The 27,351-nt window shown below is 45.7% G+C and overlaps 1 protein-coding gene across 2 annotated transcripts in view; it reads left to right on the top strand.

Moving 5' to 3' along the window:
- CLIC5 (chloride intracellular channel 5) overlaps positions 1–21,901 on the top strand; it is a 170,199-nt gene extending 148,298 nt beyond the window's left edge. For both annotated transcript variants that reach the window (XM_027525491.1, XM_027525492.1), the window contains exons 5-6: positions 10,870–11,054; positions 17,065–21,901. In XM_027525491.1, coding sequence (XP_027381292.1) covers positions 10,870–11,054; positions 17,065–17,232 — 353 coding nt within the window. In that variant the 3' untranslated portion in view covers positions 17,233–21,901. The remainder of the gene's footprint in view (positions 1–10,869; positions 11,055–17,064) is intronic.
- Positions 21,902–27,351: the final 5,450 nt, after the last annotated feature.

Genomic DNA, 27,351 nt, shown 5'->3' with positions numbered 1-27,351 from the left:
GATGACCGAGAAAGTTAGACTCCCCTTGAGAAGTTCATTCCAAATGTCTGAACATCAGCACCCCACCGAATCTATGGCCTGATACTTAAAAATAACCTGTTAGAAAGTCACCGTAAAAATACTCCCCGTTTTCAGCCTGATTCAATCCACCGCATAAACTACAACCAGCATTAATAGCTTCAGTCAGCATTTATGTTGCTCTTCCTATTAGCACAATGGGGTTTACAACCATTTATGAGTTTCTGGAAAGCCTAATAGAAAACAGGAGTTTTCTGCGGGAGTTTTCTTTGCTGAAGGAGCGGCCAGAAGGGGGCGCCACATCCCCATCGCAAACGTCTGGGCCAGGCTCCCTAATGGGGACCACATTCTCTGCGGGCGGCTCCAGCTCGTTTTTTCCCCTCCCTGGTGAATTCCCGCAGTTTTCCTCTTCGGCTGGCTCTCTCTTTATTCAGTGTTTCTCTGTCTCTCTCCTCCTGTTCATAAATAAACATCTGGGGTGTTTACATGGTACAGACTGTGTTCACACAAGGAAACCTATATGTGAAGAGCTAAGTGATAATCCTTCTCTTCAAATTTACTGTGGCTTTTAGGAGATGCAGCAGATGATTTGAATCTGGAATTGTCTCTGTGATCCATACCTCCCTTCGTACTTTTAAATCATAGCTTATGAAAGGCATGTTGGATTGTCCTAAATGCTCTACCACTCCTGTGTTTTAAACACAGCCTAATAAATAATTTGTTTGAGCTAACTCCAGGAGATACTGAAGGACAGGGAAGCCTGGCATGCTGTAGTCCATGAGGTCTCTAAGAGTCGGATACGACTTAGCAACTGAACAATGAACAGTAATTGGCAAAGACTTGTATTTCTTAAAGAAAAATATTTGTTGTCTTTGTTTATTGTTATTGGGAATAATACTTTGGAACAAAAGGCAAACATAAAGTTGATTTGTGGAGCTGTATAAATCACAATGATCCCCTACAGGGCTTGAGGAGGAAGCTATATGGAGGGGCTGTCTCTTCTCAAGGACAATCCTTTGGCATTCTTTAGAAATCTATCAGAAAATGCCCTGTTCACTAGGTGATTCTCTCCACCAAAGGGAGCTAGGAAGCCTGCAATGATGTCCTAGACCCCAATCCACCATCGTGATTAGAGCTGAATCCTGCCTTGGGGGTAGAGAGTTATTTACTGGTCTTTTATTGGAAGAACCATAGGAGTCTGTCATTTCAACTCTCTCCCATTCAAGGCCCCAATCCTTCCTAGAACCGGCAAATAATACTCATGGCAGCCTGAGCCGCAGACTCTTCCCAAACCCAGCTGATGCCACACGAGAGGACGGCAGGGGTCTGCTGAAGTTTCTGGTTCTTTCTCGTAAACCACCATCTTTTTACCTTTCCTGTTTTCACCAGCACCTAAAGACGAGGGCCCGGGAACTGTTTCCCACCTATGAGCCTGTCACAGACAGAGCCAATTTGACAGCATCTTCCTCCCCGTGAGGCCAAGTCCACTCTTCCCTGGTCTGATGCCAAAGTAAACGTGGATTCTCCAAACTATCAGACCAAGAAAATTTGACACCCAGAGAGAACAAGGCTAAATCCAAGGAGATGATCCCAGGCGACTTGGGGTACTGAGCATGTAGGGGCATGTGGGAGTGGGCTTCACCTTCTAGGCTCCCCTCATTCTCCTTGGACCTGGGAAGTTCTGGGGTGATTGGATGAGCATCACTTCAGACACCCCGCTTCTGCCTTGAGTTGATCTGTTGCTCTTAATCTTTCACTCAGCCTCTCCTTGCTCCATGTTTTCATAAACTTACGTTCTATAGCCGTAATAATGTAATAATAATAGTGATGATCTCTAAGTCCCATCATGCACTGGATTCTGCAGAACCAGTGGCAGGAGTCAAACCTGCTCAGGTCTCCTGAACACTAGAATTGCTGGGCATCCTGCTTCTGCCTGTTATGGCAAGCCTTCTTGGGGAGACTGGCGTGGGGCTGTCTGACATCCTCTGACCCAGACTCTGTCTGTCCCTTCCCTGATGACACCAGTGACCTGCCAACAGTCAGCCCAGGCACAGCAGAGAGGGGCCCAGCAAGCATGAAGGAAAGCCAGCCCTGATGCCATTTCTAGCTCAGTGTGGCCTAGGGACCCTCCGTAGATACACCTAATATATACATGCCAGTGCCCAGCCACTTCAGTCGTGTCTTACTCTTTGTGACCCTATGGACTGCAGCCCGCCAGGCTCCTCTGTCCGTGGGATTCTCCAGGCAAGAATGCTGGAGTGGGCTGCCTTGCCCTCCTGTAGGGGATCTTCCCGACCCAGGGATGGAACTCATGTCTCTTCAGTTTCCTGCATTGGCAGGCGAGTTCTATACCACTAGTACCACCTGGAAAGCCTTATATATATATACCTATAGATGAATATGTGTGTGTGTATGTATGTGTGTGTGACTGTGCCGGGTCTTAGTTGGGGCACACGGGATCTTCAGTCTTTGTTGTGGCATGTGGGATCTATTTCTTGACCAAGGATGGAACCAGGACCCCTGCGTTGGGAATGCAGAGTCTTAGCCACAGGACCACCAGGGAAGTCCCAGAGATACAGCTTTAAGAGACAAGAGAACATGGGGATCAGCCACCTCTTAACTGCTCTGTGTTCTAGAAAGGTCACTGTGGATCAGAGGGTATGGCCCCCAGTTTCTGCCTTTTTTATAATTTTACCTCTATGGGGTCATCCATACTCATGTAACCCCAATATAACTGGGCAGTCTTACTCTCTTTAAGAACTTTTGCAACAGAAACAAGCTACGTGATTCTAATCCCCAAACCTGGAAAATGAATGTGGATCCTTACATAGGATATTTTTAGTGGGAGGGAATTACACTGTCCATCACAAAGCTGAAAGTCCTAAACACCCCTTAGAATATCTTTGTCTCTCCTCAAAATTGCATTCTTTATGATAGCATCCACGTTTCTGCACATCTGGCCTGTACCTCCTCTTCCCCCACCCCTCACAACTCTCCTGGACCATTCTGCTGTTCCAGCCTCCTCCTCTCTCCTTGATCTTTGGCCCTTGGGCATCTCATAGGAGCAATCTGACCTCTCTCAGTTTCTAAAGAAAACCTGCTTCCTCCAAAAGGCAAGGGAGAAGCGATAGAACAGTCTATTTGATTTTTTTCTTGTTCCCACCACGTTTTCATTCATGCTTAAAACTATCAACAAGGTGTCGCCATCTTTGTATTTTCTCTCCAAGAATATGTGATAGCCAGAAGCATCTCTGCTGTGGTGTGCCTCAAACCACAGCTGCATATTTCTTTTTGCATCCTTTATATCAACATGCTCTCAAATGACAAGATGAAAAGTAAAACCTTCATTCAGGCTTAGATGGTAAAGAATCTGCCTGCAATGTGGGAGATACAGGTTCAACACCTGGGTTGGGAAGATACCCTGGAGAAGGGAATGGCTACTGACTCCAGTATTCTGGCCTGGAGAATTCCATGGACTGGCAGGCTACAGTCGATGGGGTTGCAGAGTCAGATGTGACTGAGTGACTCAAACGTTCACTTTCACTTTTCTCAATCCTCCAGGTATTTCTCAATATCTAGATATGTCTTCCTTCATAGGCAAAACCCAAATGGACTTCTCTTTTCACCCAGATGTTTTGCTCTTACTCAGGCAATGGGACAGCACTGGCCCTGAGCACAGGCAGAGTTGCTATTGTTAATGAGGAATAAAGTGAAGAATCCTGGTAGGCTCCATCTTCAGAGATAACTCCTTCTAGATTCAATCATGGTAGCTGAGAGCACCAACGATAATAGCTAACATCAAGCCATTAATAGCAGAGTGCAAATATGGTATCAATTAGCTGGGCTTCCCAGGTGGCGCCAGTGGTAAAGAATCTGCCTGCCGGTGCAGGAGACACAAGAGACATAGGTTTGATCCCTGGGTTGGGAAGATCCCCTGGAGTAGTAAATGGCAAACCACTCTAGTATTTTTGCTTGGAAAATTCCATGGACAGAGGAGCCTGGCGGGCTACAGTCCATGGGGTCACATGAGAGTTAGACAGGACTGAGCGTACACACAGTCAGTGTGTATGCTGAAGCTAGGACATGAGGAATGATACCCTGACAGCCATGCTCTTGTCAGGGATAAGGGGATATGAGAATGGTCTGCAGCATGGTGGGAAGATGCAAGTCTGAATGGACCCCCAAGCAGCTGTGGGCCCATCCTTGGCACCCAGAGATGGCCTTGCAGAGTAGAAGAAGTTTAAGTTTTGGAATCCAACAGCCCCTGTTTTAAATCCTGGTTTTGCTCCTAAGTCATATAATAAGACTACTATTTTGAAAACATTTTTCTTTTTGTCTTCCTGGGTACATGATTCTAATATGTCCTAGCCATCAGCTTCAAGAGAGATTAGGGTTCTATAGAAGGAATTCTAAGAAAGAGGAAAAAAAATTCAGTATTGAGCTTCTGTTACTCAAAATAACGTTTGTAAAAGACAGTAGCCTTGTAAGCCAAGCTATTGTCTTAAAACATTCTGAATGGCCTTTATTTCTCAAAGTTAGCACGTTAAGAATTAGGCCTGGAGGAATCAACACTCACGGGGGCTTGCTGCTCTGTAGTTGATGGAATCTCTGACAGAGGAAATGGAAATGAGACAGGGGTTTGGGGGATGAAGGAGGAGAGGGAGCTAGAGATGTGTCTGGAGAGCCTCGCAGGGTGCTATGCTTGGGTATCCTTCTCAAGGAAAGTTCTGGACAGAGGCTAGCATCCCATCTGTTACCACCACTGGAAGGTCGATATCCCCATGGTAAGTCTGGAAGGACGTGAAGGGGCAGCATCACTGAGAAGAGCCCCAGGCCCGGTGGTAGGTAGCCCCAGCCTTCCACACAGCAGACCCCAGGACTTCTGTCGCCCCTGTGCTGGGAGGTCCCAGGAGCCTCCTCCCCCACCCTCCTCATTAACTCAGGGGGAAGAGCCAGGGAGAGGGAGGCTGTCTGAGAAACTGAGCATTTTTATGCAAAAGAGGGACTATTTTATGCTCTAGAGGGACTATTTTGATTATTACATCTACTAGGTTCTAATCCAAAATGGACTAAATTAGTGCTGTGGTTTTCCCATGACCCAAGGGTTGGGAGCTTGTAAGGAAGACCAGAGTGGTTAAAAACAAAACCAGGTATGTTCTTCATGGTACATCCCGGGAGTCGTTTGAACAACCTGCTGGCACAGGCCTGTGTGCCTTGGATGAGACTGAGACTCAATTTCTTTATCTGTTCAATGGGAATGAATAATAGCTCTCATCTCAGTAGCTTCGCTGTGTACTTAAATGGTCGGTGGTGTAAACAGCCCTGTTCCACTTCAGAACAGCAGTGTTTTTCTTACTGGTGCTGGGGAGTAGGCTTCGAGCAGTGAAAGGCACGCAGTAGGGCGCAGGTACCGGGACGTGGGACCAGCTCCCAGTGAGCACCGTCTTCTCCACAGCAGAGGTGAACAGACCCCCATTCAGGCTGCAGACGACGGTCAGAGGTGGACCCCTGGCTGTCCTCTATCTGCAAGCTCGCATGCCAGAGAAAATCCGCATATGAGAGACTGAGAACAGAGCAATCCGGGTCCACAGTCCTTTCACCTGCGACGTCTGCGTGGCTCCAGGTGAATTTTGAGCCCCCAGGGGTCTGCACGGCCCTTTTTGCTCCTCGGTACCCCTGCTGCATAAAGCATGTCAGCAAAGCATGCCTCAAAGCAGGGCTGAGCCACGCTTGCAAGAGCTCGTTGGAGGCTGAGTCTTGGCTCCCTGGTCTCCATTCAGCCTCCATGCCCGGGTAAGAGTATATTATTTTCTTAGCTCAAATTGCAGTTTCCAAGTCATTATTTCTCTACAACGAGAAAACAATATTGGGTCTTATGTAATATCAACCTCAATGAATCTGGAAGTGATCATGGAATGGGTGGATTTTTTTTTCCCCTCCTTAAGAAAGAGAAAAATAAATTTGAGATTGTTTGCATATGGCTGAGAATATTTATGAACTATTCCCCTTGTTTCCTCATCACATATTTTATGCAGTGCGTTTGTGTGTGGTACAGAATAAATCTTACAGGAAGGGCGGGGTGGAGAGGGGAAGAAAGCCGTTCAAGGACTGGAGATCCATCAAGTGCCTGGGACGTTAGTGGTCGGGGGGTCTTGGGGTCTCCTGGCTTTAGGCTGGCTTGCTGCTGTCGAAGGGATCCCCCCTCCTCCCTTCTGCTCCCCCTTTCCTCTTCTCAGAGGAAGTCTCTTGGAGGGAGAGTTTCAGATGCCAACACGGAAGGAATTAACATCATCTTGTCGCTCTGCTTTCTTTCACATCCCCTTCACTCTCACCAGAGCAGAAAGTTCAACAGCAACAGTTTCACAACCTGGGTGCCGTCAGCCAAAAAAGATCATTAAACTCTATAGAGGCCAGATTGAGCCAGAGTCAGGGGAATGAATGAGTTGGCAGGTAGAAGAGCAAAGAACTGGCAGAGAGCATATCAGTGCTGGCCTTTGTCATTTGGTAACACAGCACCGTGTTGGCATGCAAGCATGTGAGTCTAGCTCCCCCCAGCCCTGCCTCTCAACATGGCTTGTCACCGAGAAGGATCCCAAGGGAGGCTAAGGGACAGGACCGTGGCTGGACATTTGGTCAGTAAGAGAAGCCAGGCTCCAAGCTGTCGATTTCTTCCTTTCAGTACTGGGGTTCAGAATTGGACCTTAGGCTGTCTCGAGCTCTGGTGCACCTTGGATTGTTGAGGGATATACTGACCAATAGCTCAGTTGGTAAAGAATCTGCCTCCAATTCCTGGGTCAGGAAGATCCTCTGGAGAAGGGATAGGCTGCCCACTCCAGTATTCTGGCCTGGAGAATTCCATGGACTGTATAGTCCATGGGGTCGCAAAGAGTCGGACACAACAGAGTGACTTTCACTTCACCACTTCACTTCATACTGACCAAGGGTGTGGCCTGAGGGGCAGAGAGCAGGATGATTGCCCGGTTTGCTAACACTACAGCAGTAACTGTCAGTAACTGATATCCTAATAGGAGCCTGGTATTGGATGGTGCACTTTCCCTGCATTGGCCGAGTTAATCCTCGCACTGGCCTTATAAGAGATCTTTAGTCCCATAGTTGAGATGAGAAAAGTGATACTCAGAGGGGTTGAGGAACTTGCCCACTCTCACACTTCAAAAGTGCCAGGATCAGGGACATTTCCAGAGTTTGTGGAGTAGAAAGTCAATACAATAAATAGGGAATTTGAAAAGTCATGTTCAGAGCCTTGGAGTGTTTGCCTCAGCAGCATCACAGTAAACTCACCCTTAGGTGTGTGTGCTCAGTCGTTTGTCTGACTCTGAGACCCCATGAGGTGAAGCCTGCCAGGCTCCTCTGTCCATGGAATTCTCCAGGCAAGAATACTGGAGTGGGTTGTCATTTCCTTCCCCTGGGGAACTTCCCAACCCAGGGGTTGAACCCACGTCTCCCATGTCTCCTACCACTCTGCCACCTGGAAAGCCCTACAACTTACCCTGGGTGGGGTCAGAATTTAAATGCAAGAATAGTTCTGTCACGTGGGCCCTCTCTGCAGCTTCATCTCCTCTTCTTTCTACCATGATTGTCTCCAATTCTGACCTTCACATTCCTGATCAAAACGCACAAACAGGAGTGATGCACTGATACACACAGCACGTCCTCAGAGCATCCGGACGTGGTGTGTTACACGGTGGGTCATGGCTGTGACGTAAGGCAATGAGGTCATAGCTGTGACGTAAGGCAATGAGGTCATAGCTGTGACGTAAGGAGGAGAAGGGGACGACAGAGGATGAGACGGTTGGATGGTATTACTGACCTGATGGACATCAGCTCAAGGAGTTGGTGAGGGACGGGAAGCCTGGTGTGCTGCAGGCCATGGGGTTGCAAAGAGTCAGACATGACTGAGCGACTGAACTGAACTGAAGGCAATGACCCTGGCTGTTCTCAAACTTTACCCGTCCACCTTGAGAAATTGCTGGAGAGAGAGTTTAAATTTCTCCAGAATCATCCCCCTAATGAGCTTCAGTTGCTGTTCTAAGACTCTCTTACCAAATTTCACAATGTTTCCAAGCCTGGGCACTCGGGCAGGTACCAGCTCAGGGGTCCGGGGGGCTTTTGGAGTTAGAACCTGCAACGTCTCCTACCCTACCCACGCCTCGTTCCCTCAGATGGTATCAGCTCATCACAGTTCAACAGGAATTCAATTTGATTGTTCCTTTCTCCATTAGAAGCAAGATTTTGTTATCATCTCCGTAACTGAAAGGGGCAGCAGGGTTTGTGGAAGCAAACAGACCCAATATAAACCACAGCTGTTTGGGTGGGGGTGGGGTGGGGTGCTAAGAAGTACTGTTGAGCATCCACCCTCTGCTGGTGCGCTTCAATAGGCCTGCAGTCCCATCCCAGTCTAGACAATTACTAAGGGGAATACAAGCATTTTTCCCAGCCCTGCTCAGTCTTTTCTCCCAAACTGGAAACACAAAGCAGATGATGAAGTCCAAGTTCAAATGCCACGCCAGGGAGAAGGAAGTGTTGAGAAGCCACGTCCAACCTCCAGCCTGTTTTCAAACATTCCAGTAAGTGTTCAGTGGCCATATCTTGGGCTGGTGTCATTTCATTGTCTCAGACAAAGGTTCTGACAAACATGGATTACGTGAGGAGGGGCTGACAGCAGGCACATTTGGGAAAAATCTGAACAGGAGCACAACCCTCTGGGCTCTTCTTCTGGGGGCAACTCCTCCCTTTCATCTGCTGGAATTAACATCCAGCCTGATTCCCATCATCTCAGTGTCATGCTCTAAACCAGAGTCTGGAAAGAACAGCCCTGGGGGTGGGTGCGGGGCCGGGGGGGCGGTGGGTGGTGCGGAGTGCTGGGACTGATAACGCAGATGCAGTGACTTGGCTGGCCGTCTCCTCTGGCTTTGTTCTCGGAGCCTAGGTAGACAGTTTCTAGGCTAGAGAATGACTCTGAGTGATGGTGACATCCTACAACTGCTCCTTTGAGTATTTTGCTCTGTTCTTTAATATATTTATATAATTTTTAAGTTGATATGTTGTGTTTTCCTTTTTATTCAGTTCAGAAATTTTCTTCCAGGGAAGTCTCTGTTCTGCTGTTATATGTGAATGAATTATTGGCCAGATAATCCCTGGGACAAGGCTGGAAAAGCCTTCTGCCGTATTATCTTCCCTTGGATGTTCCCTCCTTGAGGGACAGGTTTCCATGCATCCAGGGTTGCACATTTCTGGGGGAGCCCACTGCCTGTTTTATTTGCCCTTCCATTTTAGACTGCTCTGGGCTTCCCTGGTGGCTCAGACAGTAAAGAATCCACCTGCAATGCAGGAGCCCTGGGTTCCATCCCTGGGTCAGGAAAATCCCTTGGAGAAGGGAATGGCTACCCATTCCAGTATTCTTGCTTGGAGAGTTCCACGGACAGAGAAGCCTGGAGAGCTACAGTCTATGGCGTTGCAACGAGTCAGCCACAACTCAGTGACTAACACTTTAGAACAGCCCCTCTAAATTAAATTCAAGGATGCCTCCTTGATATCCACTGGTTCTCTGGGGCAACCCTGGACATGGGTACTCACTGTCTTATGTACTGTCTTCCTGGAAGCTTTGACCCCTCTCCTTCTCAGGTTGGGTTAGCCAAGGCTAAGGCTTCCCCCAAATCTGGTGCCTATCTCTGTTCTAGGATGTCTATATAGCTATTATTTCCTTATTTAATAGCCTTTTCTTCCTACAAAATTAGTATGTGGATTAATTGCAGAATATTGGCAAAATTTGGTTAAGCCAAACAAGAAAATGAAAGTTGATAATTATTATGGTATCTGCTGGAGATGAGAACTATAATGGCTTTGATAGATATCCTGATACTTGTATTTCTGTATTTATGTTATCTTTTAAAAAACTGGATTAGCAAGTGTTTACTGTTTGGTTAAGGTTCACTTTTTCAGGCTGTTTAATACTCCCCTATGGCATGGTGTACTGGCTGTCAGATTCTCTCTGGTGCATGTTCAGTTCAGTTCAGTCGCTTAGTCACGTCTGACTCTTTTTAACCCCATGGACTGCAGCATGCCAGGCTTCCCTGTCCATCACCAACTCTTGGAGCTTGCTCAAACTCATGTCCGTTGAGTCGGTGATGCCATCCAACCATCTCATCCTCTGTCGTCCTGTTCTCCTCCCTCCTTCAATCACTCCCAGCATCAGGGTTTTTTCAAATGAATCAGTTCTTCACATCAGGTGGCCAAAGTGTTGGACTTTCAGCTTCAGCATCAGTCTTTCCAATGAATATTCAGGACTGCTTTCCTTTAGGATGGACTGGTTGGATCTCCTTGCAGTCCAAGGGACTCTCAAGAGTCTTCTCCAACACTGCAGTTCAAAAGCATCAATTCTTCGGTGCTCAGCTTTAAAGATAGTCCAACTCTCACATCCATACATGACTACTGGAAAAACCATAGCCTTGACTAGACGGACCTTTGTTGGCAAAGTAATGTCTCTGCTTTTTAATATGCTGTCTAAGCGTCTTTTAATTTCATGGCTGCAGTCACCATCTGCAGTGATTTTGAAGCCCCCCCAAAAATAAAGTCTCTCACTGTTTCCATTGTTTCCCCATCTATTTGCCATGAAGTGATGGGACCGGATGCCATGATCTTAGTTTTCTGACTGTTGAGTTTTAAGCCAGCCTTTTCACTCTCCTCTTTCACTTTCATCAAGAGGCTCTTTAGTGTGTGGGGAGCACTAATAAGACAGGGTTCTGGATAAGCTCCTTTACCCTGAAGTCCCCGTGACTGCATCCAGTGGCAAGGAGGTTGACTAAAGACACTTCCCTTGCTGTTCCATGCCAGCCCTTGAGCGAGGCCTGACCAAGGCTCTGAAGAAGCTGGATGACTACCTGAACACCCCTCTGCCGGAGGAGATCGATGCCGACACTCGCGGGGATGATGAAAAGGGCTCCCGGCGCAAGTTCCTGGATGGGGACGAGTTGACCCTGGCCGACTGCAACCTGTTGCCCAAGCTCCATGTGGTCAAGGTAAGAGCGCTCTACCTGTGGGTGCCCCCCAGATCCACTTCATCGAAGGCCCGGGTCTCTTGCGAGGATGAGACAAGGACAGGGCCGCCTGCTGATGGAGAATCGGAGTTTGAAAATCTCGTGAACAGGGACCCAAAGTCAACCTCTGCTGCATGCTGGCTGTGTAGCCCCTCTGAGCTCCAGTTACACAGGCATGTGCTGCCTAACCAGGGCTGTTGGGAGACTAAATGTGGCCTGAAAATGCCTGCCATGTTGTAAGGGCTTCTCTGGTGGCTCAGTGGTAGAGAATCTGCTGCCAATGCAGGAGACGTGGGTTCGATCCTGGGGCCAGAAGATCCCCTGGAGAAGGAAATGGCAACCCACTCCAGTACTCTTGCGTAGGAAATCCCATGGACAGAAGACTCTGGTGGGCAACAGTCCTTGGAGTCACAAAAGAGTGGGATATGAGTTAGCGATGAAACAACAGCAAGCCTATTATATGTAGTTACGTATAGTCTTATCACTCCAAAGACCTCTTCCTTACCTTTTCATCATAGGTTTTCACTGGCTACCCACTACCTCATGATCTCTATTAAGCGTGATCTCATATACGTGTTTTCTTTGTGGGCAGACCCACCTTTTGATTTCCTATAGCCACTCCTTGGGGCAGGAAGACAGCATCTTCCTCTTCTACTAGTTAAAAAGCTGGAGGTTGCAAAGAAATGATAATTATTTTTGCTACCATTGCTTCCCAATCATGGTCGATACACAGAATAATCTTTCCTATCCAGCCTTAGGATCCGAGAAATGGAAAGAAGAGGGGAATTCTGAGTCATCCCAATCTCCCATCCCAAAGTGGACCCCTTCCTGTGTGTCTGTGACAGGCTTCAGTGAAGCTGTGACTGCATGTTTCTCATGACACAGAGCCCTCTGCCTACCAAGCCAGCCCTACCATTTTGGACGGCTCTAGTTATTAAGAGCCATCTTTCCTTACATGGAGCCCAAACCTGCCTCCCTGCTTGCTTGGTTCTCTGGAACAACACAGAACAGGGCTGCTCTCTTCATCTCATTTGAAGACAGCAGTTTTGTCCCCTGAATTTCTCTGAACTGGGGTTCCGTGGTGGCAATGCAGGAGACCTGCGTTCGATCCCTGGGTTGGGAAGATCCTCTGGAGAAGGAGATGGCCACCCACTCCAGTATTCTTGCCTGGGAAATCCCATGGACAGAGGAGCCTGGTGGGCTACAGTCCATGGGGTCACAAAGAGTCAGACACGACTGAGCAACTAAATAACAGCAACGATAACATATACATGTATATATGTTGTTTTTCAGATTCTTTTCCATTATAGGTTAGTATAAGATATTATAGTTCCCTGTGCTATACAGTAGGGCCTTGTTGTTTAGATATGTTATTAATATATATAGTAGTGTGTATATGTTAATTCCAAACTCCTAATTTATCTCCCCTACCCCCACTATCCCTTTTGATAACCATAAGTTTGTTTTCTAGCATAGCCTTTTCTGACCCTCATCAGTCCAGAGAAAAAGACAGTGGGATCATAGAGCTAGACTGCTCTCTTTTTCTACATCTGTTGATCTCTTACAGTCTCAGTCAGACAAAAGCTCTGTGAGGATAGGTCTTGTCCAAGCCTAATGGTGGGTACATGGTAGCCCTTTAATTAACACTCATTGGTTGACCATTTGATCACCTAGCTTGTGACACTCAGTTTCTTTCCACCTGTCACTAAGGAGAATCAGATGCAGTCATTTATCAGTTGGATATCTGCCTGTTGGTTTTCGGCTGATGTCCTGAGCTGGAAATCAGAACCCTTCATTCAGAGCACACATCAGCTGGAGTTGAAACATAAGCTGAGCTTGCCCTGGTGCTCCCAAGGGATGCATCAGGGCTGGATCCTGGGAGGGAATCATGCTTGCCAGGGCTGATGGGCAGAGAAAATGCAATCCATTCATATGAAGACACTTTGGGGTTCAGGGCCAAGCCAATGGTGATTGGTAAGTCTGTCCAAGCTGTTTGTCTTTGAAGTTATTAATAACTGCACGGTCAACCCACCTTCTAAACATCCTTTATTCTCTTTCCTTGAGGACGAAGTGGCACCATTATGGGTGATATGATTCTATCGGTAACACTATCAGAGGTCATGGGAAGAACACCATTCTAGAAGTCCAGAAACTCAAGTTCTGTTGTCGTTGAGTCGCTCAGTCATATTTGACTCTTTGCAACCCCATGGACTGCAGCATGCCGAACTTCCCTGTCCTTTACTATCTCCTGGTGTTTCCTCAAAGTCGTGTCCATTGAGTCGGTGGTGTCATCCAACCATCCCATCCTCTGTTGTTCCCTTCTCCTCCTGCCCTCGATCTTTCCCAGCACCAGGGTCTTTTCCAATGGGTCGGCTGTTCGCATTAGGTGACCAAATTATTGGTGCTTCAGCATCAGTCCTTCCAATGAATATTCAGGATTGATTTCCTTTAAGAATGACTGGCTTGATCTCCTTGCTGTCCAAGAGACACCACCAACCAGCAGCAGGAGCTGGGACAAGTCCTTTACTCTTTGGGGAAGTCATTTTTCTCATGTCTGAAAGAAGAGGTGTGGATGATTATTTTCCTTCTCGCCTCTTCCCCTCTCTTCCTCCCCGTCTCTCAGTCACACATGGTTGGACCACCCACTCAAGAATCACGTGTCCAATTAGGTGGACAAATGGGCCTCCCAGGCCCCATGCTTCATCCTCCGGTTCCTCCAGTTCCTTCCAGCACTAGACTCCCAGTTACGCCCATCCTTGGATGATGTTCAGTGCATCATTCACTTGGAGGAGCTGGAGTTCGGAAGGAGGATGACCCACAAAAGGACAAAGGCTGGGCCTCGCTTCCCATCTCCTTGGATTTCTGCTGATCCAGCTTATCAGAGCCCAGAGCCCTGGCAAACCTCTAAAGTGCAGAAAGCATGAAAGGAGAGCCAAGTCAGACCTCCAGTTTGGCTTCAGATGCCAAGACTTAATCTGGGCTGGGGGAGCTAACTGTTTTCATATGAAAGCAAATTCAGAACATGAGCATGGAGGTTCCTGCTGACGTCAGAGCTTCTCCCGCGTGCGTTCCCTCCCTCTCTCTCATTGGCTTTCCTTCAGCTTTATCTGCGTCCTTGGAGGCCGCGTTGCTCCAGCCCCACTGCTCGCTGACAGCCTGGTTTGAACTTTCATTGTCTGGCTGCCTCCTATTCTCATCTCCCAACTCGAGCCAATATGTGAGGAAAGAACCAGCTCTGGTCAAGCTCAGAGTGTATGGATCCGGGCAGGGAGGGGCATGTGGGACTCTTGTCGTCTCCCGAAAGACCCTTGTTCTCCACCACCCCCCAGACCCTCACGTGGCACAGGGACCTGTTTAGCCCCTGCAGCAAACAGGAAGGGAGCTATACATACAAACACAAATATAAATTCATATGTTGAGTCTCTGTTGTTTCCCAGTTCAAATTATATCCTTTAAAAACCTGAAAATAAATTCCAGCAGCGAAAGACTCAAGGCCACCCCATGGATTAGTTTTTTTTAATGGATGTCTTGACCTTATTATGGCTCTTTTTCTTTCCTTTTCTCCATTTAAAAAATTGGAGTATAGTTCATGTACAATATAAGTTACAGGGGTACAACAGTAATTCACAATTTTTAAAGGCTATACTCCATGTATGGTGGTATGGAAGTCACTCGGTCGTGTCCAACTCTTTGTGACCCCATGGACTATAGCCCACCAGGCTCCTCTCTCTGTCCATGGAATTCTCCAGGCAAGAATACTGGAGTGGGTTGCCATTCCCTTCTCCAAGGTATCTTCCCTACCCAGGGATCAAACCTGCATTGCAGGCAGATTCTTTACCATCTGAACCACCAGGGAAGCCTATACTTCATGTTTAGCTACTATAAAATACTGACTATATTCTCTGTATTATACAATACACACTTAGAGCTTATGTTATACATAGTAGCTGGTGCCTCCTAATCCCCTACCTCTGTTTTGCCCTTCCCTTCTGGTAACCACTAGTCTGTTCTCTGTATCTAGTTTTCTCTTTTAGATTCCACATATAAATTGTAACATACATTATTTGTCTCTCTCTGTCTGACTTATTTCATTTAGCAAAATGCTCTCTAAGTCCATCCATGTTGTCGCAAATGGCAGAATTTCATTCTTTTTCATGCCTGAGTAGTCTTCCATGGTGTATATGTATCACATCTTCTTTATCCATTCATCTGTTGATAGACATTTAGGTTGCTCCCATGTCTTGACTACTGTAAATAGTACTTCTATGAACATTGGGGTGCATGTATCTTTTCAAATTAGTATTCTTCTTTTTTTTTTTAAAGATATGTACTCAGAAGTGGAATTACCAAATCATATGGGGGTTCTGTTTTTAGTTTTTTGAGAAACTTTCATATGTTTTCCACAGTGGCTGCACCGATTTATATTCTGTGGGCTTTTTTCATTCTCTCTGGCAGTTTCAAGCTGCTTCCCTCATTGGAGCCTCCACCCCTGCATAGATTTGCTCCTGACCCAAGACAGCCTCTTCTTAAGGCTGTGGGCAGCCCCAGGGCCCCTTCCTCTTGCAGTGAAGACAGGGCTTTGTCCAAGGACCCTGAACCCATCTCTTGTGCTCATTGGCCACACCTATCCTGGATGGACAGACACTGCCAGGTGGCTTCGGTACTGACCTCCCCAAACCAGTTATATTAACCGAAAGAATTTAATATGAAGAAGTGCTAAGTACCTAAGAACTAGGGAGGCGATGTGTACCTTGTGGTTCCTTCTTCAGGGCAGGGGGCAAAGGGAAGAGTTTGGAATGATCAAAACTTGAACTATACAATAGCCAAGACATGGAAACAAACCGAATGTCCATTGACAGATGACGGATAAAGAAGATGTGGTGGGTCTCAATGAATTCTGACATTAGATGATGTTTCTTGAGCACTTAAAGCCAGCACCTCCCCCAGATGACTTTTATGTATATTAAATAACTTACTACTCCAAGGTAGGTCATCTTATTATTTCCATTTTAGAGAAAAAGAATTTGGGGCTCAGAGAAGTTAAGTAGCTCGTCCAAGATCACACCATTGTCAAGTAATGGGGTCAGGATTACAGATCTAGTCATCTGGGATCCAGAGCCCACGCTTTTAACCACTATGCTATTGTCTTTCAATACAAACACCACTTCCCCAGAAGGCTCAGGTCCACAGCCCCGAGTGTGGCAGTCGAGGGAGAGAACAGGAATCACCGTCTGTTCACCTCCACATACCCTGAAGCTCCATATGCATTCCGGCATCTAACTTGCATGTTTTTTTGCTTTGCATTCCCTTCTGTAGATAAGGCTGGATGGGGGAAGAAAATAGTTGTCTATAATTCTATCAGTCAGACGTATCTTCTGCTAACAGATTGGTGTATATACTTCTGCTCATCATACATATTCCTCCTAATGCTTTATACTGTACTTCCAACTGAACAGCCTCTTGAAGCGTTCTTCAAGTCCCTGGAATTTTCTCTGCAACCTCATTTTTCATGGCTCTCCAGTATGCCACTGCATGTATATATGACAACGTATTTATCCATTCATGTGTTGTTGGACATTTGTGTTGGGTACCTTTTTTTTTTTTTTGCTATTTCCAAATAGTCCTGCAGTCCTATTTACAAGAAACTATATCTTCTTATACACTCACGATATTTCCTAAGGAAAGGAATACCTAGAAGCAGAATTACTAGATCAGAGGACAAATTATACTTGCTTGGGAAACTATAATACAACAAAAATTAAAAAAATAGCATATGATAATTAAATCAAATAGTGTTGCATTAAAAAGGCGGCACCATCACCTTGCATGACAAGTGTCTTGCTGCTGGCCCCTGGGGGACACATGGAGGGTCTTCCCGCTGTGCACACACAGGGCCACATCACTGATCCTTCCCGGTGATCTATTTCACGCTGCCACATCACCAACACTTCCTGGTGATCTATTTCACGCTTTAACGCCATCTCTATTGCAGATTGTGGCCAAGAAATACCGCAACTACGATTTCCCGGCTGAGATGACGGGTCTGTGGCGGTACCTCAAGAACGCCTACGCCCGGGACGAGTTCACCAACACCTGCGCCGCCGACAGCGAGATCGAGCTGGCCTATGCGGACGTGGCCAAGCGCCTCAGCCGATCCTGAACTTGGCCGTCTCGCCCCATCGCTGCTGCAGAAGGACTCCACCGTCTCCCCAAGGACTCTGGCTTCACACACTTCTCTTCCACGCCACCTCTGGAAACTTCTGTCTCTATCAGGCCACATCTCTCTGGCATCCTTGGAACCCCCCCGCCTGCTGGCTTTGACCAAAGTCAGCGCCATCTCCCTCTGGTCAGGCAGGAATCCCGCAAGCAGAAAAGAGAGAAACGGTCAAGCTGTCAGCCTTTCGGACCTGGACTGGGTTCCGTGTGTTTGGGGGTCGGTGCCGGGGGGAACCCTGTCTGTGGGATTGTCACTGGCCCCTTTTGCCAATATTGAAATATCTCCTGAGATGCATTAGAAACCTACAACATGCTGTCCTTATCCACCCCTCCTCTTTGTCAGTAACTCCAAGGCCAAACGCCCTCTTCGTTCTTATTAGAAAGAGGTGCATGGCTGTGTTAGTGGAGACAGAGAGTGGATGGGGCAGACGTGGGTCTGGGCACGTGGCAGACACACCTCCAGTCACTCAGCACTTTCTAGCATTGTCACTTCGGGCACTGAAGGCCAGATTGGAAAACAACTTCAGACAGTCTCAGTTTTCTGCAGTGCTGGGCACAGTCTGATGTGATCACATACCTGGCTTGATGCTGATCTCTATTATCTGTCCAGACCTTGCCAGGAAGGGAAATTGGCATGCCATTCCAAACTGGGGTACCTGGGGAGGGGAGGGGAGGGGAGGAGTGTTGATGCCAAAAGGCCCGTGGGGTCTACCAGCCATGGGGTTTGCTTGCTTATGGGAGTGGTTTCATTGGAGATTACATGCCTGGGTTTGACTATGTTTATCCACGGTTGAATTTTGGTCTCTGAGAAAGCAGATGGGAGTGTGGGGGGTGGGGGGATGGATGCAGGAGGCTAAGAAGACCTTTGTATGAGGCTCAGTGTTCCCTGGGAATCTTCTAGATAGATCTTTTCTCTTATGATCTAAGTCTCGAACCAGTGATGTCATGTAGCTGCCATCTTCATAGCAAAATACCAACAATTGACCAAAAATGACTCTCCAGCTTCTTCAAGTTGTTCCTGGATGTGGGTCTGTGAGCTGGGTGCTCTCTGATTCAGCTGCAGCCTCTGATGTGTGAGAGATACATTTAGGAGGTGGCTTGATCGTGGAACCTTAGGAAGAAAGTCCATGGGCCTTTCTGATTGGGAAACCATGTGGTTTAAACTCAAAGAAAAAATACACGTGCATCTGGGTAAATTTTCCTACCGTCTGATTCCAATGCCCGATGAAAAAGAGGAAGCTGTTTTTTAGCTAGCATTTCACTCTGTAGTCATTCTCCTTGAGTTTCACCTCCTTAAACGCTTACCCTGCCTGAGCACAGGAAACTGTGCAGAGGAAACGAAGAAAAATGAACTAGTCATGAGCTCCCTCTTGCCATGAATGCCCTGGGAGAAAGTCCACCCGCCGCAGACCCTTACCTTCAACAATCCTCCCTTCTGTGTTACCTGTTGATGGAGGCTGAGGCTCCCAAGTGCCCGAAAGCCCCAGGATTTGGCTCGCTGCTCAGTGAGGGCAGGACAGCACGGGGCCTTCTTGTAGAAACATCACGAGGTTCTAACCCAAGCAATATCTGGACCTACCTGCCTCCAGGGATCTCTGGAGAGAAAGGGGACCCAGTGATCAGAGCAGAGGGGAAGAAGTAGAGGGTCCCTTTTAGCCCAGGGAGGAAGATGCCATTTCTCAGTGGGGCATCCTATAAGCCTGAGACCTTTCATTCAAAAGCAGAAAGAATGGATTCATTTCCTCCTCTAAGGGAACCTTTGCAGGACTCCCTGCTAACTTTGTCCCTGGAGATGTTTGAAAAGGCGAACTGATGAGGAAACAATCCTTCTGACAATAGGGAAAAGCCCCATGTTGGTCTCATGGGAGATGAAAGCTTAAATGATCCCAAAGGCCTTTTCATTAGTGTGAAATTCTGTTGTCCTCAGAGATCCTTCCCTGAACATCACAGCATAAGTACGATGATCTAAGAAGCAGTTTACTTTCCCGAGATCCAGAGAGGTGCTGTTCTTGAGGTATACCTGAGAGGCACAGCCAGTGAGCCACGGTGAAAATGGCAGGATGCCCAGGCAGAGAAGCTCCCCCAGGCAGAGTAGCACCCCAGGCAGAGTGCCCCTACAGAGGAGTTTTTGAACCCTGAGGACACTGGATATTCAGAATTCAGCAATTGGCAAGTCTTTAAACACAGCCTTTAAAAACAAACAAGCCAAACTAAATCAATACTGTTGGTTCTAGCTGTTCCTTCTGTGGTTGACTTAGTTTTATATCAGTAACCATATTAGGGCCAGGGGTGGGGTTGGAGCAGTTATATGACCCCACCGTAACCATTTAACAGAGGGAGAGGAGTTGTAGATGGATGACATTTCCTGGTACTCAATCCAGGAATATCTATTTATTGCAGCAGCAGATTATCATATGATGCAACCAACTATTGATTTAAAGCTTTAACATCTATGACGAGGTTTATCAGAGTATTTTTAAATAATATTGCCTTATGATGATTCTTTTCCAAAGAGATTTTTCTCCACATCCTTCAGTTTCCCTGGGTTTTGGCCATAACCTTGTCCTGTACACAGCATATCATCTCCCAGCCACAGTGTGGAAAGGTCCTCAGATGTCCTCAGAATCAACTCAGGGAGTATTGAAGGTCTGCAATTTGACCCTGAACTCCAGAGTGTTGAGATGGGAAGTGACCCTTGTTATTGGTCTGGCATGCATATCAATATCTCAAAAAGCATCTCAGTGGCAGTAAGAGGGGATTTACTTGGGTTGAGATTCTATTTTACTCTAGATTTATTTCTCTCCTTTGGTTTTCACATCACTTTTTTTTTTTTTTTTTTTGGTGGGTTAGCATAGTGTGAGGCAGAGGGAGAAATAAGAATCGTATTCAGAACAATTGTGTTGAATTTACCCATCTTCTCAGTCCTGCCGGCCTCTCAGCTTGCCCTGAGAGAGTGTATTGGATAAGATTTTAACAGCTATAAAAGATGAGCTGGATCAGTAAAATCTAGACTGGTCCAGCACATAGTTCCTTCTATTGCACAGCTTCATTACCTGACACTTCAGAGTTACCAGTATGAGTGTGGCTGTCTTGTTTTGAACAAACGATACAGTTACCTGGCACCAAGCTCATGAGTTGAAAAGTGAAACCCACGCTCCAGTGGGTTGTTTGACCACAGGTCTCCAAACTAGTTTCATCTTCCCAAGAAATGATACTGTCTTCAGTGTTCACTTATCTTGCTGGTGGGGCCATGGAAATGCTTGATCTTTTGATTAGAAAGAGGCCATGCCAAGAATGAGTTTTCCTGGGCTGAATTTTCTAGCATTTGTCAAATGATACAACAGAAACTCTTTGTAACACCTGTACCCCCTGGCCACTCTGCAGAAAGACAAGATCAAGCATCTTAGAATGGTTGTAGAATGGATCACATCTGGAATGGACCCTGAAGATCTAAGATCCTAGAAATCAGCAAGGTCTGGACAAACAGAATGAAAAAGGAGGCAGTGTCAGGAAGATAGAGGTCTCAGTTCAGTTCAGTCGTGTCCAGTTTTCCATCAGGAGAAAACGGTGAGAGTTGGTGTCTGAAATTAAGTTGGTCTAGGGGCAGGGGACATCCAGTAGGTAGGTCTGTGACTCCTATTTCCAAGGGCCAGGAGGCCAGTTCAGCAGCAGAGGGAACCAAGATGCTGGTGACTTCTCCTTGGAATGAGCAGCATTAACTCATGGTTAAAATAAGTTCAATGATTCCCAAGGGATCACTTCCTTATTTTAAAAAATAACACTTAAAAGCCTCAGGAACATTAGAAAAAGAAGTGTGCATGGGAAGCATCCTGGTTCTGATGTGAGGACTGAAGTGTTCACATCTTGGCTTTGGGACCCTCCTAGCACACACGGCCCATTGGTTTCTATCCACGGCTCTTGGCATGTAATCCAAACAACACATGCCCTCCTATGAATACATCATCCTCTCCCTTTGTCAATATTCTCCTCCCAGCTTAGTTTCAGGATCCTTTCATTTTGTGACATGGTATGACCCAAAATGTGCATAGTCTTACTTAATGTTACTTAAGGAAATGGATCCAACGTTCCCCTCCTCAACCAAAACAAAAATTAAAAATTGCCTCACTGTAGAGCTTGGGTTAATCTATTTCTATGAAAGCAATCTTTTTTGGCAAAATATAATTTTAAGGATACAGTCATCTATGGTATTTATGTATAAAGATTTTGCGATATTGACTATGTATATGCTTAAAATATAAAATATCTGACTGATGTTTGAACTTGTCTTTCTTTCCTGACCACCTGGCTATCCCATTTTATAAGCTGGAGAGTTAACTAATTTAGCAAAGAAGCCTAGCTTTTATAAAAGATCAAACATTTCACTTTATAAAAACACTCCCAGTGATGGTCACTTGACTTTCCTCAAGACTTTTAGCTGTGGTGATAAAACAACAGGACTTGCTTTCAAGCCTTAATAATGTAAAATTCCTTTTTAATGAAGACATTGCTAAGTGTTTTCCTCATGAATCTGAACCAGTTATAAATTTGTTTTCTGGTCTTGATTGGTATTGACTAACTCAAATAAAGTTGGTTTATTTTCAAATAGTACAAAATCGACCATCAGACGTCTTATTGAAGGTGGGGATTTCCTATGCTGTTTGAAATGAGTATGAAATACTTCTTTTTTCCAAACGTTATTTGATTTTCCCATTACAAAAGAAAAGATGTTCATTCTTCTTAAAAATCAAAAGCAAATAAAATTAAAAAAAAAAATGAAATAGGGAATTATCTGGCTGTCCAGGTGTTAGGCCTTGATGTTTTCATTGCCATGGTCCGTGTTCAATCCCTTGTAGGGGAATGAAGGTCCCACAAGCCACGTGGCGCAGCCAAAAAATATGTAATAAAAAGAATGAAACAGTGTCATTTGCAGCAACATGGGTAGACTAGAAATGATTATACTAAGTGAAATAAGTCCAGCCAAAGACAAATGTCACGTGATATCACTTATATGTGGAATCTGAAAAAAAAAAATACAGATACAAATAACTTATTTACAAAACAGAAATAGACCCACAGGCATAGAAACAGACCCACAGAAAACAAGCTTATGATTACCGAAAGTGTAAGGAAGAGGTATAAATTAGAAGGATGGGATTAGTAGATACAGTGTGCTGTGCGGTGTTTAGTCTGATGCTTTGCGACCCAGTGGACTGTGGCCCACCAGGCTCCTCTGTCCATGGGGCTTCTCCAGGCAAGAATACTGGAGTGGGTTGCCATGCCCTCCTCCAGGGAGCAAATACACTAGTGTAATAGATTACGAGCCAGGACCTGTGTATAGCACAGGAAACTCTACTCAGTATATTGTAATAACCTATAAGGGAAAAGAATCTGAAAAAGAACGTATATATAACTGAAGGACTGGGCTGCACACTTGAAACTGACACAACCTTGTAAATCAACTATGCTCGGAAAACTGTGTGCACTCAGTCATGTCCGACTCTTTGTAACCCTGTGGATTGTACCCCACCAGACTCCAAGGGATTTTCTAGGCAAGAATACTGGAGTGGGTTCTATTTCCTTCTCCAGGGGATCTTTGCAATATAGGGATTGAACCATTGTCTCTTGCCTCTCCTGCATTGGCAGGCAGATTCTTTACCCAATGAGCCTCTGGGGAAGGACATAATCAACTACATTTCAATTAAAAAAAAAAAAAAGAAAAAATAATAGAGGAATAACAGAAGGAAAAGCAAAAAGCATTTGACCCAGCCATCTAAAAATGGATTTTTATTTTAGCAAGGCTAGAAATCCTATCCTAGTCCGTGAGTCAGGGGAAAAGAATATACTGATGTTCCTTCATGGGTCTCATTTCAGTTTCCTACCTGTATTGTACCTGGGGGTGGGTCAGCAGTGACAGTGCAGGTGTGATTAGCACCTTAGAATACTGGCTTCCCTGCACTGGAAGGACTCTCTTGGCTCTCAATGGCCTCACCCTATCAGCCTTCCTGACCTGAAAGTCCCACCCTTACCATCATGTCACTGACTGTGGATTAAGGTCTTCAGAATCCTCAGGAAGATTTACCTGCAGTCAACATAGCGCCCGAGGAGTGCCTCTGTGAGCATTTGCGTTGCTGAATGGTGCAGCGTTCTTAGCAGTACCCTGAGCTCTCCGTGCTGCCACAAAGTCTTCTCATCACTTTGGAAGAGATCAGACCCTTGCCTCAGGGGATGAGTCCTGGCAGGAGAGGCAGCCTGGAGCTCAGAGAAGATGCCGTTGGTGGTCATCTCTCCACCCCGACCACCCCCGTCTTCCTCTGGCCGATCTGATGGGCTCAGGAGTCTACTTCCCCATCCCTCCCTCCACCCCACCCGTCCACTCCCTCCTCATCTTTCTGTGACTCGGGTGAGAATGGTTTGAACCTCAGGTTCAAGGGTGAATCATAAATGGTCTGAGTCTGTCCTCCTGGCTGTGGTTGGCTTCAGAATGGGCTGTTGACCAAGTTTCCCCCAGTATTGTGAGAGGAGGTTTGTTCAGGAGATTCTTAGAAACATTCTTTAGGAAGTGACTCCCCAAGTCACTGCCTCTGGTGCTGGGATGTGGGTGTGCAGTCTGGAAGGGCTGCAGCTCTCTGGTGACCATGAGGGGCAAGCCTCAGGCAAAGGCAATAGGACACTGAAATGGGGCAACAGTGGAGAGAGCCCGGGTCCCTGATGTGCCCAGAGCTGCTGAATTGTTAAACCCTAACGTTGGTTCCGATCTTACATTTCCTGTCCTATAACACATCCGAGACTGTCTGAAGGTGTTTGTTGCTTATTGTGTTGAGTGGCCAAAAACAACCTACACGATACATTAGCCAAGTTTGTTGCTGTTGTTCATAGCCAGTCAGATCAATAGCTGGCTCACCCATTGTTTGAATGCAGAGGGTCTACTCTACAGGTTGACCAAGAGCTGGGAGCATGGGTCTTCACCTCTCTGTACCTTGTTTCCTTCCCCATTTGCTATGATGAGACCAAGGGGCATGCAAGTGGCGGCCACTGTGCTTGGCATTGAGGAGAATGGAGCTCTGCTCCAGAGAGATTTCCAAAAGGCGGACTTGAAATGAGAGCATCTCGTACACTTCAAAGATGTTGTGCGCTGTGTCTGTCTTGCTTTTATGTCTAGTAGCTAAGACCCCCAGAGTCCTCAGTAAGTTTTGCCTTGTGGGAAAAGATACGGGTATCAGTTTGGAGAGGTAAGAAGCTGTGGATTAAAAACCAAAGTCAGAATTTTAATCATAGGTCCATCACTAATTTACTATGTGATTTGATGCAAGGCCCCTTTTGAGTCTCAATTTCCTCTTGGTGGGATTGGGAGTAGGTTACTAAATCCTCTTGCCTATGAGACTAAACAAATCCAAACGATGAAACTTGGAGCAGAGAAAGGTTTATTGAAGGGGTAAAGCATTTTTAAAAGTCAGGTGGTGGCAGGTGGTGGTGGGAGGGTAGCAGGGTATGTGATCAACTTGTGCCCAGTTCTCTGATTGGCTGATGGTGAGTTAACAGGGTGGGGTCACAGGGCTAACTTTATCAACCCTTAGGCTTCCGGAGGCTTGGAGTTCTGTGCTCAGGGTCATCAAATAGTTAATATCTTCCATTTGGTGGTGCGGGGCTTGGGGAGGGGGAAGGTTTCACATCTGCAAAACAACTCAGGAAATTTGCATCAAATACTATTGTCTATTCAATAGGTTCTTCCCCAGTGGCTCAGTGGTAAAGAATCCTCCGGCCAATGCAGGAAAGCCAGGTTTGAGCCCTGGGCTGGGAAGATCCCTGCAGAAGGAAATGGCAACCCACACCAGTTTTCATGCCTGGGAAATCCCAGGGTCAGAGGAGCCTAGCAGGCTACAGTCCATGGGGTCACAAAAGAGTTGGACACGACTTACTGACTAAACAACAATGACAGCAACAATGCAACAGGTACTTCAGAAAGAAGCTAAAGCAGAGGACACAAGGAAGGCTTGTCCTGGGGAAGTCCCATAGGGTCCTGCTCTGTTACAAGAGGATGAAATCCCTGATGAAGAGTATTTATGAATAATAAAGTGCTATTTCAAGTGGAATGACATTTCAGCCAATTGGTATCTTCAGTCTGTTTGAAGGTTTCACTGTGGTTGTTTATAGAAAGAGAGGATCACCAGAAAGCACATAGATACTAGGAATTCATGTGTGGAGTCTAGAGAGCAGGGCTCCTTTAAAGTTGTGTGTGTGTGTTAGTTGCTCATTTTCAACCCCATGAACTGACGCTCACCAGGATCCTTTGCCCACGGGATTCTCCAGGCAAGGATACTGAAGTGGGTTGCCATTCCCTTCTCCAGGGGATCTTCTCAATCCAGGGATCAAACCTGGATCTCCCACGTTGCAGGCAGATTCTTTATCATTTGAGCCACCAGGGAAATTTCAGGCTATCCTGGAGTTCATTTCCATACCAGTCTTCTATCTTTCTTATCTATATTGAATGAAATCTACTTCTAAATGCAGAGTAAATTATTGTGGGCCCTGCAGTTAGTTTCATTGAGCTGCATTTATTTACCCAGAAAGTAAAGCAGACTGAAGTTTTGGAAAGATTTTCAATATAAAGTATGGAAACTTTTTAAAGCTTGAGCTTAATCCATCTTTAACTCGAATATCTCAATATCCCAAGCCTTCAAATCAGTGAATTTGTGATAGGACTTGGAGTCTAGATCACACAAGATGCATAATACAAATATAATAGAGACAAGTGTAAAATCAAGCCCAGGTCCACCTGGGGCTTGGTTATATGCCATTTTGTAGCTACTTCAAATTGTTTCCTGTGTGTCAACCACTCCTCCATAGCTCCCACTGAAAACTAAGCTCTCTCAGGGACTGGAACATAGGTTATTCAATTTTTATGCCATGCCTCTCCTGTCCAGCACTCAGCAAATATTAGATGCGCCAAAAAATCAACTATACTCCAATAAATTTTTTTTTAATTTATCAGTGGTTGATTGGAGACTCATGAGACATATTCTAGACTTCTTGTTCACCTTGGATCTTACTTTTCAATTCCTTGGAGCCCCTGACCCCTCACTTTATCAGCCTTCTGAAAATGGAGTGATAACAGAGTCTAGGTCAGAAATGCATGTCTAGGTTTGTTAAAATATGCTTTCAATATACATCTGAAAAATGGATCCTTCTAATACAGTCTGTATAGCACTATCTGTCTGTCTGAAAAGATTAAAAGTTGTCTAATGCATATTGAATTGCATGGTTGTGATTAGATAGTGATTTAACCATTTTCTCCAGTCGGCAATACAATTCTGCCTTGATTTGGTGTTATGTTTAGAAATACATTAGAAGCTTTGACATGAAGGCAATACTAGATACTATAGTCCTCAATTACCCGGCTCAATATGAGTTAAACATATACTTTTTTTATGAGTGTATGTTCATTGATAAAATTTAGAAAATACAGATAAACAAAATAAAAGAAACTAGAAGAACACCTGTAAACTCCTCCACCCAGAGACAACCACCTGTAGTTAATATGTAATTATCTTCCTAGACTTTTTCTAGTGAGAATGAAACATAAATATGAATAACATTTCTAACAAAAAGAGAGCTGCTATTGACAGCTGAAACTAATGTACTTTGTTGTCTCTAGGATAAACAATGATGGGTACAACATATTTTCCTGTTTCTGTGCCAAACCATACTGGGACGAGGCAAAAATAAACTGCTATTTGCTCCAGAAAATACTGGCTTACTTATCAAGATCAACAGTTTGCTCAACAATGCTTGCTTCAAGAACTTACTGTGCCCATGAATACAAAGCTGTTATAAATCATTCAGTCCCCACCAGCTCCCTACCTGGTAAGACCCATCTTATAATCAATCACTCAGCTCTGACTTAAAGCACTTAAATTTCTTCCTCTAGCTTCCCCTTCCTGCTATATTACCAAGACTCTGTATTCATCTTTATTGAAATAAATCTAATAAACTTAGCTTTTCCTGATCAACAAGTTTTTCCATTGTTTGTTTTGGCTTGCTTTTTTAGTGTGTATTATGGACTATA

The sequence above is a fragment of the Bos indicus x Bos taurus genome, chromosome 23, assembly GCF_003369695.1.
Source record: "Bos indicus x Bos taurus breed Angus x Brahman F1 hybrid chromosome 23, Bos_hybrid_MaternalHap_v2.0, whole genome shotgun sequence".
NCBI lineage: Eukaryota > Metazoa > Chordata > Mammalia > Artiodactyla > Bovidae > Bos > Bos indicus x Bos taurus.
Note: the sequence above shows the minus strand (reverse complement) of the source record. Positions and strands in the feature narration are given on the sequence as shown.